Source organism: Salmo salar, chromosome 18, assembly GCF_965601325.2.
Source record: "Salmo salar chromosome 18, fSalSal1, whole genome shotgun sequence".
Classification (NCBI taxonomy): domain Eukaryota; kingdom Metazoa; phylum Chordata; class Actinopteri; order Salmoniformes; family Salmonidae; genus Salmo; species Salmo salar.
The window spans coordinates 32,122,286-32,140,515 of NC_138308.1; the positions used below are offsets into that span (position 1 = coordinate 32,122,286).

Below are 18,230 nucleotides of genomic sequence, written 5' to 3' on the forward strand. Positions count from 1 at the left end.
AACGTGCCGTCCTTGGCCAGCTCTCCTGCTATCTCTCTCAGAATGACCTTCTTGATCCAAATCAGTCAGGTTTCAAGGCTGGTCATTCAACTGAGACTGCTCTTCTCTGTGTCACGGAGGCTCTCCGCACTGCTAAAGCTAACTCTCTCTCCTCTGCTCTCATCCTTCTAGACCTATCTGCTGCCTTTGATACTGTGAACCATCAGATCCTCCTCCCCACCCTCTCCGAGTTGGGTATCTCCGGCACGGCTCACTCTTGGATTGCGTCCTACCTGACAGGTCGCTCCTACCAGGTGGCGTGGCGAGAATCCGTCTCTGCACCACGTGCTCTCACCACTGCTGTCCCCCAGGGCTCAGTTCTAGGCCCTCTCCTATTCTCGCTATACACCAAGTCACTTGGCTCTGTCATATCCTCACATGGTCTCTCCTATCATTGCTATGCAAACAACACACAATTAATCTTCTCCTATCCCCCTTCTGATAACCAGGTGGCGAATCGCATCTCTGCATGTCTGGCAGACATATCAGTGTGGATGACGGATCACCACCTCAAGCTGAACCTCGGCAAGACGGAGCTGCCCTTTCCATGATCTCGCCATCACGGTGGACAACTCCATTGTGTCCTCCTCCCAGAGTGCTACGAGCCTTGGCGTGACCCTGGACAACACCCTGTCGTTCTCCGCTAACATCAAGGCGGTGACCCGATCCTGTAGGTTCATGCTATACAACATTCGCAGAGTACGACCCTGCCTTACACAGGAAGCGGCGCAGGTCCTAATCCAGGCACTTGTCATCTCCCGTCTGGATTACTGCAACTCCCTGTTGGCGGGGCTCCCTGCCTGTGCCATTAAACCCCTACAACTCATCCAGAACGCCGCAGCCCGTCTGGTGTTCAACCTTCCCAAGTTCTCTCACGTCACCCCGCTCCTCCGCACACTCCACTGGCTTCCAGTTGAAGCTCGCATCTGCTACAAGACCATAGTGCTTGCCTACGGAGCTGTGAGGGGAATGGCACCTCCGTACCTTCAGGCTCTGATTAGGCCCTACACCCAAAGAAGGGCACTGCGTTCATCCACCTCTGGCCTGCTGGCCCCCCTACCTCTGCGGAAGCACAGTTTCCCGCTCAGCCCAGTCAAAACTGTTCGCTGCTCTGGCACCCCAATGGTGGAACAAGCTCCCTCATGACGCCAGGACAGCGGAGTCAACCACCACCTTCCGTAGACACCTGAAACCCCACCTCTTTAAGGAATACCTGGGATAGGATAAAGTAATCCTTCTAACCCCCCCCCCCCCCCAAAAAAAGATATAGATGTACTATTGTAAAGTGGTTGTTCCACTGGATATCATAAGGTGAATGCACCAATTTGTTAGTCGCTCTGGATAAGAGCGTCTGCTAAATGACGTAAATGTAAACGTAAAAATGTATTTAGAGATCAAGGCACACTTACCCAGCAAGGCTACCACAGCATTCTGTAGTGATATGCCATCCCATCAGGCTGTATAAGGGCTATTTGACCAAGAAGGAGAGTGATGGAGTCCTGCATTAGATGACCTGGCTTCCACAATCACCCGACCGCAACCCAATTGAGATGATTTAGGATGAGTTGGACTGCAGAGTGAAAGAAAAGCAGCCAACAAATACTCAGCAAATGTGGGAACTCTTTCAAGACGGTTTGAAAAGCATTCCTCATGAAGCTGGTCGAGAGAATGCCAAGAGTGTGCAATGCTGTCATCAAGGCAAAGGGTGGCTACTTTGAAGAATCTAAATTCTAAAATACATTTTGATTTGTTTAACACTTTTTTTTGGTTACTACATGATTCCGTATGTGTTATTTCATAGTTTTAATGTCTTCACTATTATTCTACAATGTCGAAAATAGTAAAAATAAAGAATAACCATTGAATGAGTAGGTATGTCCAAAATTTCGACTGGCACTGTATATAAAACACAACAAATTACATTTTTGACTGCACTGGGCCTTAATAAATTAATTGGTTGTGTTTTCACTTCATCCTTTTGATGAGAGTTATGTCTACTTCTATGGGCCATGATCTAGTTCTCCAGAGGGTATATCTATAAAAACCAAAGGGCAATGGGCAGATAAAACACCTTAGAATCAACATGGGTAGCAGAAAAGTTAGTCAACACCAGAACCATAGGTACGCAATGTTCAAGAGAGGGCCAATATTCCACTTGTTGCAACAAAGTCGTATCGACTGAAGCTGATAGGAAAAGGCCTACCACAGCGGAGAGAGTGTTTGTTTTTAAACCAGCACTAGAGCCAGACAGGTCTAGTTTGGTCATTGGGTTCAATGCTCACCTGAGGCGGTGGGCTGTGTGGTGAGGAAGGTTAGTAGGCTAAATTCTAGAAATGTCGAATTATCAAGCTTTCTACCAATAACAGCTTTTTTATATGTATTTTAAAACTATAGTAGACATTATGTTCCATGTCTCAAATATAATAAAAACGTACAATTTATTCACTGGCCACGTTTTAGGGCTTAGGATAATAGTGTAACATCGTTTCTATGGAGATGGATGACGAGGCATCATTCAGTCATTTTTGACAACATATTTTGTAAACCCTATGCATGGACTTAGATTTTTTGAAAAAGTCCGTGGGTAAATGCATTTTGGAGGGAATGCTGTCGGTCGAGCAACCTGTTAACCTCATCGATTATTTAGCCCAAAGGAGAAATGAACCCACGAGAAGAGTAGCACATTTTTTTGCTAGCTAGATAAGTTAATAACGTCGTTAGCTGTTGTTGTAACGTTATTGGCATGGGCTGTTGATATGGTTAGCAACACATTTTGTGATAGCTTGCCTATCAGTATAAGCAATTTCTCGTTTTACACAGTAATTATACGTTTGCATGTAAAAGCTATGGCAGTTTATTTGCCTGACTAGGGAGTTTCCCGGATACAGACTAAAGAGAACGCTTTTTCATTCCTCTGGAGTCATGAAAGCTGGAGAGAGTTGAAAACGTCTTTAAACTGCAACATGGTCGATTGCCTCTAGGAGTCAGTGTCTTCTTGCCAATAAATAGGTCTGTATGACTGATCAGTGGCCAAGCAAGCAGACCCCCCTCAAGACAATGAGCAAAACCATGGACAAAACCATTGATTTTGTAATTTGTTGTATATTCTTTATAAATGGGATATGCTACAATGTAGCTAAGCAATTAACAGCTTTGCTGACGTGGATATTCTGAAAAAGGAGCTTGAGATGTCTCATGAGGAGGAAAGCAGAAGAGAGGCAGATGAGGAGTCAAAGGTGAGGTTAGAGTTGTGTGTGTACAGTTACAGTAACAATTATCACCATAATTAATTTGTTTAATATTTAGGGGGGGTGCCCATGTCAATACACAACATACAGCACATACAGGGGTGACCCAAATCTCTATAGGAATGCCCAGATCCCTCTGAGAACTCCTGTGACTTGACCCCTGACCTCAGACCTATTTGAAAAGCCTGCCGAGCCAGTCGCAGAGGTTAAGACCCTTCCTGAGAACCCTGAGAAATAAACCCCTCCTGTTCTGGTGGTCCTGGATGAGGGGGTCAGTACAGTAGTAGCACAGTATAGTAGCAGTATTGTCTAATATCATATTAGAATAATAGTACAAGTGGACCTGTGCAGTGCTCCAAGTGGTAGGCTATATACAGTATATATGTGATGCCTCAATATCGGCACACCTTGACATAAATGTTATCCATTTGCTTTTCAGGAAGAAGATTTCTGAATATTCCAAATAAAGGCAGTTCAATTGACAATCCCTACACCCATGCAACACCACTATCCAAAGGCAATAGAAAACAGAGCACAGCCTAATGTAATGTCATTGAATAGAAGATAATTTCCGATCCCTCACATAAAACAGAGAGGAATTAGCCTGGTCCCTGATCTGTTGTTTTGGTGTGACAATGGCCATAGGAGTTGGCAAGACAGCACAAACTGGGACTAGGCTAGCGAGGAATGGGATGAGTCAACAACAATGGCGGCATCCTGACTGGCATTTAGGCAACTGTGGGCGGTGAAGCGTGTCGCTCCAGTAAGTGTCCAATATTTTAGTCTCTGGCTCGTACTAAGTAGTCATCAAACCGAAGAAACAGGGATTGAAATACCTGTAGGGAGGTACTATCTGAACTTGTCCTATAACAAATGCTCAATTTCATTTTCCGTAGCACAACATTTTGAAAAAGATTGCTACAGTGTACCCTAATGAATACAACCCTGTAGTACCCCATAACAAGGGATCAAATGTGTCATATGCGCCGAAACAACAGGTGTAGTAGACCTTATTGTGAAATGCTTACTTACAAGCCCTTAACCAACAAAGCAGTTAATAAAAAGAGTTAAGAAAATATTTACTAAATGAATTATTATTATTATTATTTTAATTTTTTTAAGTAACACAATAAAATAACAATAACGAGGCTATATCCAGGGGGTACCAGTACTGAGTCAATGTGCGGGGGTGTCGCATCTGGATATTTCACCTGTCTTGTGCTCTGTCTCTATGCACACTCACAGGCCCCTACACACTCACAGGGCCCTACCTCATCCCCATATTATTACTTACCCTCTTGCTCTTTTGCACCCCAGTATCTCTACTTGCACATCATCATCTGCACATGTATCACTCCAGTATTAATGCTAAATTGTAATTATTTTTGCCTCTAGGGCCTATTTATTGCCTAGCTCCCTACTCTTCTACATTTGCACATACTGTACATAGATTTTTCTATTTTTCTTTTGTGTTATTGACTGTACCACTTCATCCCAGTTCATCACTGGGGCCAGTCAATCTCTCTTCTGAGCCTAATTATTTACTGGAAATTGTGCAGTTTATCCTCCCATCACTAGAGTAACTCATCAACACCAAAAATAACATTACAATGTAACCAAGCTCAGGTGTAGGCCTACCTTGGAAGTAAGATTTGTTATCAGATTTATTGAGAAGTGTTAGGCTATGTGTGTGTGGTGTGTGTGTTGGTGGGGATGCTGTGTGTATGGGCTGTGTGGTGTGTATGCAGGGGGCACGGGCACAGGGTTGGGTGTTTATCTGTCACTCTAGGCCTAATCGGTTAGTCTACTGAAAACATAACTGTGATATATTCAGCCAAACTGTTACTAATTGGTAAATAGTAACCCTGCTTTTTGTTCATGGACATGTAATTCTAATTACTCTGTTACCAGAATTTACTACCTCTGGTGTGTGTGTACACGCATTGTCGGTACATTACTCCTCAGTGTATGATTTTTTTTTCTCAACAATTAATCTGTCAATCTGTTTTTATTGTATTTTGTATTTTTTTTTATCTTGTGCGATTACTTTCCCTGCAATGACTAATCCATTTATCTTGATCAACTGTTACACCTACGCCAAATTTAGATATTTTGAACGGAGACGTCAACTGCACTCTTCTCCTTCAACACAATATTTGTGAGTATCATTCCTTTATACATTATTTGAAATATTGTTAAACATTTTGTTGCGAGCATTATTTCAATCAGCAAGCTAACGTCATCATGCAACTAGCTAGCGTCAACCTAGATAGCCAGCTAGCTAGATGACTAGGCCAAATGTGAAGTCTACAAAGTGAACAAACTAACGTTAAGGGTCATTGCTACTACTAACTTATACTTGGCCTATTTAATGCGTTAATCAAAGAATGCCAACATAGATTTAGCTAGCTAGTAAAGTTTACTTTATAATGCCACTTACCAGTCAGCATGACTGTCTGTCTTTTAGTGGATCTCTAGGTTACTTATCAAATAGGCAAGCTATCTATGTCAAATTGCATGGCAGTTGTCTTGATAGGGTTTTTATGGGAAGCCACATTTAATAATTTGTCACTCAATTTGAAATAAGCGCTCTAAGACAAGGAATAAGAAGGTGCAGAATTCAGTTAATATTCAGATCTGGAACTAGCCTACTTTCCATTTAATCTTTGTCACGATTTTTCGTTGTCAATAATGACAGTCCGTTTCTCAACTCATTGTCACTGTATAAATCAGTATAGCTAAGCTTACAGTTACAATGTTAACATTCCTTTCCACTATCTATCTACATGGAATCCAGTCAATCAGTTCATGGGCGGCTGCCAGGTTGCTGTTCTCATTAGGGTTCAGTCCTTTGTCCTCACTCTGAGAAGGGAAAGTCACACTGCAGTAGTTAGTCAAGACTCAAGTCACGGTGAAGTGCAGAACAGAGTACTTGGGATTGAATGAGCTGAACTTGAGGTAAATGAGTGCACGCCTTCAGTGGGTGATTGTTTGAAAAATGAATCATGTTTGAAAATGGAATTTGAGTATTTTTATAATGACCATACGTGTAGGTTTGTGTTTGGTTTCACATATTTCATGCATGTAGGCCTAAGCATTTGGTGGACCATTCAGACTGTCTTGTTCAGAGAAAATGGAAAATACCTGAATGATCCATATCTTGAAAAATCCACATCTAAGCAAGCCCTGACAATACAGTAACAGTATTTTGTTCATGTTCATATAGACTTATAATAATTATCCTCAGTTGACTATACTGATGATTCACTGTGTACTGTCTAACATTGTATGTTAAGGCCCTTCTTGCTTATACAAGGGGAAGGAGGATTAGCCATGTAAGCTATGGTCTGAGACATTAGGGTGTGTGTGTGTGTCACACCTGCAACTTTATAACCACATACTGTGACTAACAGCCCAGTACAGTTTGATGGTCTAAAGATAAGCCACAACAAACGGAGCAGTTCATATGTTTAACTTAGTCATGCCCATCAGTTTCCTGAGGAAATGTAATGTAGACAAATAGGTTTGCTGTCATTCATTAAACAATGCCTAAGGTCATTTCCAAAAGGACCCATGAGCACCAACATGTGAAGTTCATAGGAGAATGTCAAATCTGGTGACCAATGAAAGCTGAGATTATATTTCTGATAAATAAGATGTTCAGCCATTTTCTATCCTAAATATAAGGAATAAGCGATGGCTTTGATATAAGCGACAGCCAAACAGATAGAAAAGGAGTCTTAGAATACATCTACCAGAAAAAGTCTTGAAATGTATTTGAAATAGACGGGTTGGTTGTTTAGCAACAAAACCGACAAATGCACAACTATGGGGCAAAACAGACTGGGTTGGTTAGATTGTTTGCAACATGTCAACTATATTTAGTCTCCAATGTTCATTGAAAACAAATACATTTGCACAATGAGCCACTTGTTGTCGCTCAAATACATTGTTAGTTGTTGGTTAGCTAGCTAGAACTTATTTTTGCCATATTAGCATTGACAAGAAATCAGTCAAAACACCTAAAAACAAGACATGGTATCAAGAACCAGATTTAACAAGCTGAAAGGAGTTACTATTCCCCACGTGGCAGTTTCTTGTCATTGTTGCTAGCTGTCTGACCGTCCAGAACCACAACAACGCACAGACTTCTGCCTCATTGAAGCGTGACGTTGTCAGCTTACCCATCTCTGTACATCAACACACAATAATGTTGAAGTAAAGACCCCTGCCAACTAATATCAACACATATATTTCGTTTGGATAAATTATTTGCCTTGTGTAAGTTTAAGAAACATTGCCCTGTGCCTTGAAATTCCGTTACCAAAAACCCACTCATCTTTAAGATATTTTCTAATTTCTCTCCCTCATGGGGGACAATAATGAAAGTTAACAGAAATAACAAGTAAAGGTAGACCTATCAGTTAGTGTTTTTACTGATATCTATTTGGTTTAACCAAATCATAACTGTTTGTTTTTTTTCAAACTTTCTGTCATCTGGTGGTCAAAGCAAAATTGAAAACAGCCTGGACAACCCATCCCTCTCTCTCTGTCTCTCCAGTTAATGTCACCTCTCTCGTCTCTTACTGACATCTACCCAAGAGCCCCCTCTCTTTCCATTTGCTGTAACCAGCATCCGTACCGACCGACACCGGACATCCATGGACGTTGAAATATGGTCAGTCTGCCCTGGCCTTGATTTCAACGTCCACATAAGTCGTTTTTGGTCCAGACCTGACCAAATTTGAAGCAATCGTAGAAGTCTGTTTCACAAGTGTGGGTGGCACAGTACAGTAAAAAAAAGTTGAGTACAGTACTGAACTGTCCAGAAGAATAGAATAGAGTTTAGTACAATGCACAGTACAGCACACTAGAGTTGAGTAAAATATAATGTACTGAACTGACCCACCCAGACAATACTGACCAGAGTGACATTTTTACACACAGTGAAAGTGTAGTTCTTCCTTTTCTTAGTCAACAGCCCACTGTACACATTTAAACTACATGCCCCAGGCTTAGGACTGTGACAGTCATGGAATTTTGGATGACGGTTAAAGATGAGGTAAAGAGGTTAATGGAACTCGACCAGAACATGGAAACGCGTGTGGGAAAGATCCCGAATCTCCTCATTTAAGCTATTGTTTATATGTGTATTTCACACTATGTTGAGGTAAAAAGCGGAGTATAATGCTTGTATGGATGTCAACCCCAATACACGTTCATGTCACCAATTACCTGCATTACAGTTAAAAAAATGAATATCCACTTTGAATGTGTGCCAATCCAGCGTCCTACTTCTATCCCCCGAGGTCTGCGGTCCATTGACCTCTTTACAGCATCTATTGGCCAGCCAAATGACCTCGGTCACCGTAATAACCGTTCGATTAGCAAAATAAAAAAGATGCATGTTTTTCTCCACTGCTCCTGTCTGCACGTGCAGCCATAGAAATATAATGGACAACCCCATTCAAGTCGTTGGCCTTGTTGGAGAGGATCAAAATCGGAATGTATCATGGTTAAATTGTGACTGACTGATCTACAAATAATAATGAGTAGTTCATTATGACGCAAGGCTCTTTGGAAATCCGTAAGGCGGCAGTTACATTTTAAATTTACATTTTAGTCATTTAGCAGACGCTCTTATCCAGAGCGACTTATAGTCGCTTTGGTACTGTTATCTGTACCTTCGGCTGCAATGTCGAACAAGCCCAATGATGGCATAATGGGTGGACTGGTGGCCATTGCGAGGCGCAAAGCAGGATGTAGAAGTTGGAATTTGTGCTGTGATTTGTTGATTCAACTCAACTGACATTACCACAAATACATTCCATTGCATGAGCCACATCAGTTAAAGGTGAACTCAGCAATATGATGTAGATCCAGAAAGTAAACAGCATAGTGGGTCAATTTCCGCTACAACTAAGAGGGTTGAAGCGCGAGGCTCAACTTCTCTGCCGTTTTGGTTCCCTGGCTTCCACGCTGTGAACAAAGTGAAGTGAACCCATGTACATGCACAGATACTGTGTGTGACTGTGTGAGAGCGAAGTCTTGCATCTCGCTCATCTCAATATCTGCGGCGCTGTTCATGGCAATGTCATTTCGCTGAGTCAACCTTCAACATTTTAATTAACATTCTATATTACCATGTCAATTATTGCATCACAATACCACGCAGCCATTGAGTGTACCCATCAGTTTACCATTCAACTTGTCACACTTTTCAGTCAGCTTTTTGTATTTTTATATATTTTTTGGGGGGGGGGTTATGAAGGTTAATTTATTTTCATGATGGTCTTCATCCATAACTCACGGTTATATGGTAATTGTGCCAGTCTCTGAAAAGATAAACAAAAACAGAGTTTTTAGCCTACTGTTTGAACATTGGTCACTACTTCCTAACAGTAGTTGCATGTTCCCATGCCATCTTTCAAACACGAGTGATTTCACGCTCACGATGAAGGCTTCTGTTTTTCTTGTCTCTTCAGAGAATGCCTGTTTTATAAGAGTCAGAGAAAGTTCTGATAGGTTGTGTTTATACAGTCACCATGGCCCTGGCACTGGTCCAGGCCCTCTCCAGATGCTCCGCTAAAGCCCTAAGGGCCAGATGGAGGCTATCTCAGACTCTGCACATCTCTTCCCTGCCTCTGGGGGGTGCCATTCACAACAGCCAGCCCTCTACCAACCCTACAGCCAGACTTCCTTGTCTAAAAGCCTTTCACCTCAGCACAGCCTCATCCAGCCCTGACCCTAACAAGCCGAAATCAGGCAAGGAGCATTACATTATCTCGCTCTAGTGACACATTGCATGGAGTTTGTTATAGGCTAGTTCCCTTTACTTGTCTTATGGCCTATATCAGTGACCCTGACCATCCCACCCCCTAACCCATGCCTAGGAATGTTGCCTCTCGCTAACAGTAAAGTCCCGTTACCTAACAGTACCAGAAATCATTAGACATGTACGTGTGGCATGACAGAGTAAGAAGACCGGCCCTCTTCTCTAGGCTCTGGTTCCTCTTAAAGTTTCTCCTTCCCTAAGAACAATAAATCACTCTGATAATCATGTTTGTCTATCTTTTTGGCTGCAGGGTTGTCCTCCGGCCTCGAGGTGGAGCTGTTTGAGATGGGGATGTGGTCTCTGGGTCTGGGGACCTTAGGAGTTGCCATCGTTGGAATCTTCCTGGCCAACACTGACTTGTGTCTGACCAAGGCTGCCCAGGCCTCACTGGAGTACCTGGAGGACGCAGACCTCCGCTCCACTGGAAACGGTACGAGGGCCCTGGTTCACCTACTGGGCATGGCCGGAAAGTGCAGAAAACTGTCGATCATACTGGCACCAAACGTTCTACAGTATAACAATGACATTCTGTTTTACATTCATACTAGAATGTAGCAAGGTTAGAGCTTTTGGTGCCAACATGGCAGCTGTTAAGATTTGAAATCTCAAACAGAGTTTACAGAACTCTGAATATCTTTTGCATAGCTCTGAGCAAGGCATTTTGTGGTCCATAATATGCTAACGAATATCCGCTCGCTTTTTTTCTCGCGAGACTCGGAAACAACGGTAGAGCGAAGCCTAATTATTATCTGGGTGATAAAAAAATGGTCTAGGCACACTGGTGCTCCAAGAATAGTTTTTATCCAGGTCGCACAGCAAAATATTTAGGCGCATATGCGACCAAAATCGTCACACTGCAGAGCCCAGGTACCAATGCATGACCTGTGTAAATGTGTGTGTCCTGCAGATGAGAACACCATAAAGGCCAAAGCTCTGTGGGAGAAGACGGGAGCAGTAGTCATGGCTGTACGACGGCCCGGATGATTTTTGTGCAGAGAGGTGAAGTGATGTCACTGATACTATACAGTATAGTCAGCTTTTTTTACTTACAGGGAAAGTTCATCCAAAATGTCATAAATGGTCTTAAATCAAGTCTATATTTCACACCATATGTTGTTGTTGTGTAGATTCCACTGTATGCATCAGGAGAATAAACAAGACCCCATCCTATTAATGAAATTGTACTAATTGTGTGTGCGTAGGAAGCTTCCGAGCTGTCCTCTCTGAAGACCCAGCTTGAGGATCTCGGGGTCCCTCTAGTTGCCGTGGTGAAGGAGAACATCGGCACGGAGATCCAGGACTTCCGACCGCACTTCGCTGGGGACATCTATGTAGACGAGAAGGTGAGACCCTGGGTGTTACTCAGTATGCATACTACCGTGCTCCACACTATCATGCTCCAAGTGCACCACGTTCTCTTGAGTACGTTCTTGTGAGGACGAGAATGTGGAGAATGCATAAAACGATACATTTGTGAAGCACTGGTACACCGCTACTGTATTATCTCACGCTGCATCTCCTCATTCACTGAACCTTCTTCCAGTCAGGACAATGGCAACAATAGGCAAAACAAGATAGACACGAAGATGTTTTACTTCGCAACTATCAGCTAGGTATAAGTGAATCTGAATAATCTAGCTATCCAGCTAGTTAAACAGACAAAATGACCTAAAACTAATGTTATGGAAGGTAGATGTACATTTTTTCTGGGTAGCTACCAATTCTTTGTGGCTAGCTAGCTAGCCAGTTAGCCCTATTGATTTACTATGGACTTACCCATTCACTGAACCATCTTCCAGCAAGGACAACAATGGCAAACGTGACAAAACAAGATATACACAAAGCAACCGTTTTACCTCATAAATATCAGCTATCTATATGTGAATCATAATAATGTAGCTAACCAGATAATGACCTAAAACGAATATTATGTCAATTTTTTGTGATTAGCTAGCTAACAATTCTTCGTGGCTATCTGGCTAGCTTGCCAGTTAGCCCTATTGACTTATTATGGGCTTGTGATCTCCGGTACGTAGGCAGGTAAACATGCCAAAATTAACACAGCATGTATTTATTAAGATAAAGCATGTTGCCTGACTACAATACTTTATGAGATGTGAATAGGCAACATTTCATTCCGAAGTCGGAGTGTATTTTCTCCCCCTTCAGCTCAAATAATGGCCGCCATTGATTTCAAGAAATGCTGCGTAATTTTGTTGTTGCGTCATATTTCTTTGCATACTTTCCGTTGAAGCTTGCATCGATGCATGCTTTAAAATATGTACAGTTGAAGTCGGAAGTTTACATATGCTTAGGTTGGAGTCATTAAAACTCATTTTTCAACCACTCCACAAATTTCTTGTTAACAAACTATAGTTTTGGCAAGTCGATTAGGACATCTACTTTGTGCATGACACAATTAATTTTTCCAACAATTGTTTACAGACAGATTATTTCACTTATAATTTACTGTATCAAATTCCAGTTGTGCCTTTAAACAGCTTGGAAAATTCCAGAAAAGGATGTCATGGCTTTAGAAGCTTCTGATAGGCTTATTGACATAATTTTAGTCAATTGGAGGTGTACCTGTGGATGTATTTCAAGGCTTACCTTCCAACTCAGTGCCTCTTTGCTTGACATCATGGGAAAATCAAAAGAAATCAGGCAAGACCTCAGAAAGAAATTTGTAGACCTCCACAAGTCTGGTTCATCCTTGGGAGCAATTTCGAAACGCCTGCAGGTACCACGTTCATCTGTACAAACAATAGTACACAAGTATAAACACCATGGGACCACGCAGCCATCACACCGCTCAGGATCGTTTTATGCATTCTCCTAGAGATGAACGTACTTTGGTGTGAAAAGTGCAAATCAATCCCAGAACAACAGCAAAGGACCTTGTGAAAATGCTGGAGTAAACGGGTACAAAAGTATCTGTATCCACAGTAAAACGAGTCCTATATCGACATAACCTTAAAGGCCGCTCAGCAAGGAAGAAGCCGCTGCTCCAAAACCGCCATTAAAAAAGCCAGACTATGGTTTGCAACTGCACATGGAGAAATGTCCTCTGGACTGATGAAACAAAAATAGAACTGTTTGGCCATAATGACCATCGTTATGTTTGGAGGAAAAAGGGGGAGGCTTGCAAGCCGAAGAACATCATCCCAACCGTGAAGCACGGGGGTGGTAGCATCATGTTGTGGGGGTGCTTTGCTGCAGGAGGGACTGGTGCACTTCACAAAATAGATGGCATCATGAGGAAGGGACATTATGTGGATATATTGAAGTAACATCTCAAGACATCAGTCAGGAAGTTAAAGCTTGGTCAAAAATGGGTCTTCCAAATGGACAATGACCCCAAGCATACTTCCAAAGTTGTGGCAAAATGACTTGAGGACAACAAAATCAAAGTATTGGAGTGGCCATCGCAAAGCCCTGACCTCAATCCTATTGAAAATTTGTGGGCAGAACTGAAAGTGTGTGCGAGCAAGGAGGCCTACAAACCTGACTCAGTTACACCAGCTCTGTCAGGAGGAATGGGCCAAAATCCACCCAACTTATTGTGGGAAGCTTGTGGAAGGATACCCAAGTTAAACAATTTAAAGGCAATGCTACCAAATACTAATTGAGTGTATGTAAACTTCTGACCCACTGGGAATGTGATGAAAGAAATAAAAGCTGAAATAAATCATTCTCTCTACTATTATTCTGATATTTCACATTCTTAAAATAAAGTAGTGATCCTAACTGACCTAAGACAGGGAATCTTTACTCGGATTAAATGTCAGGAATTGTGGAAAAACTGAGAAACTTTAAATGCATTTGGCTAATGTGTATGTAAACATCCGACTTCAACTGTACAAACGGAGTACGCCTTAGAGAAGTGTCCACCGTGCTCCGTTTCGCATAATTTGATTTTGACTCCGACCCTCCCATGCTCTAATATGCGTGCTCGGACCATGGTAGTATGCATTTTCAGAAACACCCCCTGACTCTCTATGGGTGCGTCTCAATAGAAGGTGAGACGGACTTGACTATGGGTACATCTGAATAATCTACAGGAGAGACAAACCCTGACTCTCTATGGGTGCATCTCAATAGTCTAACAAAGGCTTCCTCTCCTTGTCTCCATTCCTTCATCTGCACTGGCCTAAATGAACTGTGAACATGTTTGAATTGATTTCTACACGGGCCTGCTATGAAGGAGAGGAGCTGAACCATTTGTAGATATAGTATGCCTATTGTCTGTCTGAGTTTTGAGTTTTCTTTTCTCCGTTGATTGATTGGTTTACTTGTGTTCTTTGCAGCACCACTTCTATGGCCCACTACAGAGGAAGATGGGGGGGCTGGGCTTCATCCGTCTGGGTGTGTGGCAGAACTTTATGCGGGCCTGGAAGGCCGGTTACCAGGGCAACATGTTGGGGGAGGGCTTCGTCCTGGGAGGCGTGTTTGTCATCGGAGCAGGGAACCAGGTACCCCACACACAGGGCTGTGCATCAATGGAGTACGCTCAGCCACAGCTGGGAATCATTAACTGGAGCTGTTAAGGTGTCCGCATGCTTCCCAGCCGAAACAGTAAGAGTTTGTGCATATTTTGTGACATTTTTGTTCATTTTGGACTTCGGTAAGGTTTTTTTTCGGCTGTTCGGGCACACCATTTTTTTCTTGAGGCAAGCCGAAGTCTACTCCCCTTCGTCTGTAATTGGCTAACAGTAGGGATTCTTCAATAGTCTGTCATTCAACGAGAGACGACTCGTTTTCATAAAAAAAATGTTTAGAAATACTGCACCTACGATCTTAGGGTGCGCAATTTTACATGTTTAACTAAGATCTACTCGGCAAAAAAACATAACTCAAGAAATCTGTCATTTTTATCTTAGATTATCTCTGACTATTTTGAGGAACTGTAATGTCTCAAAATGGACAAACAGTACTATTGCTGCTTTTTTGCTCGTTTTTCAAGCAGAGGTCTATTAAGGGAGTATGCGAGCACACTGCTGGGTGCCAGCTGAACTGAAGCATGCTGACACCTTTAGACTCTAACTGCCGACACATGTACAGGGGGGGGAAAAAGTATTTGATCCCCTGCTGATTTTGTACATTTGCCCACTTACAAAGAAATGATCAGTCTATAATTTTAATGGTAGGTTTATATGAACAGTGAGAGACAGAATAACAAAAAAATACTGAAAAAAAGCATGTCAAAAATGTTATAAAATGATTAGCATTTTAATGAGGGAAATAAGTATTTGACCCCTCTGCAAAACATGACTTAGTACTTGGTGGCAAAACCCTTGTTGGCAATCACAGAGGTCAGACGTTTCTTGTAGTTGGCCACCAGGTTTGCACACATCTCAGGAGGGATTTTGTACCACTCCTCTTTGCAGATCTTCTCCAAGTCATTAAGGTTTCGAGGCTGACGTTTGGCAACTCGAACCTTCAGCTCCCTCCACAGATTTTCTATGGGATTAAGGTCTGGAGACTGGCTAGGCCACTCCAGGACCTTAATGTGCTTCTTCTTGAGCCACTCCTTTGTTGCCTTGGCCGTGTGTTTTGGGTCATTGTCATGCTGGAATACCCATCCACGACCCATTTTCAATGCCCTGGCTGAGGGAAGGAGGTTCTCATCCAAGATTTGACAGTACATGGCCCCGTCAAATGATGCGGTGAAGTTGTCCTGTCCCCTGAGCAGAAAAACACCCCCAAAGCATAATGTTTCCACCTCCATGTTTGACGGTGGAGATGGTGTTCTTGGGGTCATAGGCAGCATTCCTCCTCCTCCAAACACGGCGAGATGAGTTGATGCCAAAGAGCTCCATTTTGGTCTCATCTAACCACAACACTTTCACCAGTTGTCCTCAATCATTCAGATGTTCGTTAGCAAACTTCAGACGGGCATGTATATGTGCTTTCTTGAGCAGGGGGACCTTGCGGGCACTGCAGGATTTTAGTCCTTCACAGCGTAGTGTGTTACCAATTGTTTTCTTGGTGACTATGGTCCCAGCTGCCTTTAGATCATTGACAAGATCCTCCCGTGTAGTTCTGGACTGATTCCTCACCGTTCTCATGATCATTGCAACTCCACGAGGTGAGATCTTGCATGGAGCTCCAGGCCGAGGGAGATTGACAGTTCTTTTGTGTTTCTTCCATTTGCGAATAATCGCACCAACTGTTGTCACCTTCTCACCAAGCTGCTTGGCGATGGTCTTGTAGCCCATTCCAGCCTTGTGTAGGTCTACAATCTTGTCCCTGACATCCTTGGAGAGCTATTTGGTCTTGGCCATGGTGGAGAGTTTGGAATCTGATTGATTGATTGCTTCTGTGGACAGGTGTCTTTTATAAAGGTAACAAACTGAGATTAGGAGCACTCTCTTTAAGAGTGTGCTCCTAATCTCAGCTCGTTACCTGTATAAAAGACACCTGGGAGCCATAAATCTTTCTGATGTAGAGGGGGTCAAATACTTATTTCCCTCATTAAAATGCAAATCAATTTATAACATTTTTGACGTGTTTTTCTGGATATGTTTGTTATTCTGTCTCTCACTGTTCAAATAAACCTACCATTAAAATTATACTGATCCTTTATCAGTGCGCAAACGTACAAAATCAGCAGGGGATCAAATACTTTTTTCCCCCACTGTATGAGGGGAGAGACTCAACCTTGAAGGATCCAGTGCTGCAGATGAGACACACAATCTGTTATCAACTCAGTAATCAGTGGCCATGAGTAGAGACAAGGGAAGGACGTCCTCCAGGACAATATTGATACAATCACGGTTTAACCGAAATGTATAGACCGAGAGCAGCAGCATTGTTGTTACATTGTGTTGTGAGCTTGTTTGGTATTACGTAGGTCCCTTTTTTAAAATGGTCTTTTTTCCTCCTCAGGGAATTCTTCTGGAGCACAGGGAGGAGGAGTTTGGCAACAAAGTGGAGAATGAAGATGTTTTACAGGCTGTCAAGAGAATTGTTCCAGTGCAATAGATGGTTAATTTTGTGTTCACAAACTTAGTAGCATTAGATCAACGCTGATAAAGACTCCTCCGTTTCATTCACAACTGAACTTTATCAGAACATCAAGTGTTTTTGAGTTGTGTATGACGACATTTAAACTTGAAAAGGGCATTTTTCATATCTGTAGTTCTCCTGCACCAACCTTACATGATTTCTATTATTGCTAGCGCCGCCCATCATAGAACGTGCCTCTTCCTCAGTAACAATGTGAATGTTCTGGTGAATGATGAGCTCCACTGCTTATAATATCCTGACCTCTTAAGTCCCTGCACTCATAAGCCCATTGGAAGACGAGGTGGACCTTATTCCCATCTATTTTCTCTCGGTGTGGAAACTCCAAGTTGTACCAACTAGACAGTGTTCTGTAGGCTTAAGGTCTTGGTCAGGTCGTTATTGTAAAAGATGTGTTCTCATGATTTACCTGGTTAAATGAAGGTATTGTCAACCAGGGACCTTACTGCTTGCACTTTAACTGTGAGAACATTACTCATCTCTTGGGAGAGATATCTACAACTAGTGAGTTTCACACTTTTATTGAAGTCTAATGCAGTCAAACTCGAGGAATGCATGGTTCTCTGCATCTGGATTTTGTACGTAAAGTCAGTCTTGTTACTTTGCTATGTGTTTCATGTTATACCTGTGAATGAATATGCGTGTGGTCAATGTGTGTTTATTAATGAAGACCTGACTGTAAACTCAGTGACGAGGGGAGAAGGTTTGATATCTAAACACACACTGCCTCAATATACTCGCCAGGTTGGCAGGAAGCAGGTGTGTGAGAGACAGGATGTAAAGCACAATAAACCCATCACACCATCCTATTTTCTTCTTCTCTGGACCAGCATGACATTCTGAACATTTTAACCCTTTCATAAAATGTTTGTTTCCATAACAGTCTCAGCTACGTAGCTGTGCAACACAATCTGCTACTTATTTTATTTACAAAGGTGGCTTATGAAACAAGTGGAGAGTTTCTCAGTCCATGCTTAATGTTTGTGTATTATAGGGAGTAAGGGCTGAACTCAATCCATAGTGCAGCATATTAGCCTTAGAGCACGATGAACATTTAAAGGCAATGTTTCCGAGGAGACAGC

General features: G+C 42.4%; 1 protein-coding gene across 1 annotated transcript; it reads left to right on the forward strand.

Annotated features, from left to right (window-relative positions):
• The first annotated feature begins 5,405 nt into the window (after positions 1-5,405).
• On the forward strand, positions 5,406-17,951 carry cj058 (CJ058 protein). Its single transcript, NM_001140829.1, is given in 4 exon segments — positions 5,406-5,445; positions 10,373-10,552; positions 11,030-11,039; positions 17,410-17,951. Coding segments are annotated over 3 exon segments (315 nt in total). The 5' UTR covers positions 5,406-5,445; positions 10,373-10,407; the 3' UTR covers positions 17,570-17,951.
• Positions 17,952-18,230: the final 279 nt, after the last annotated feature.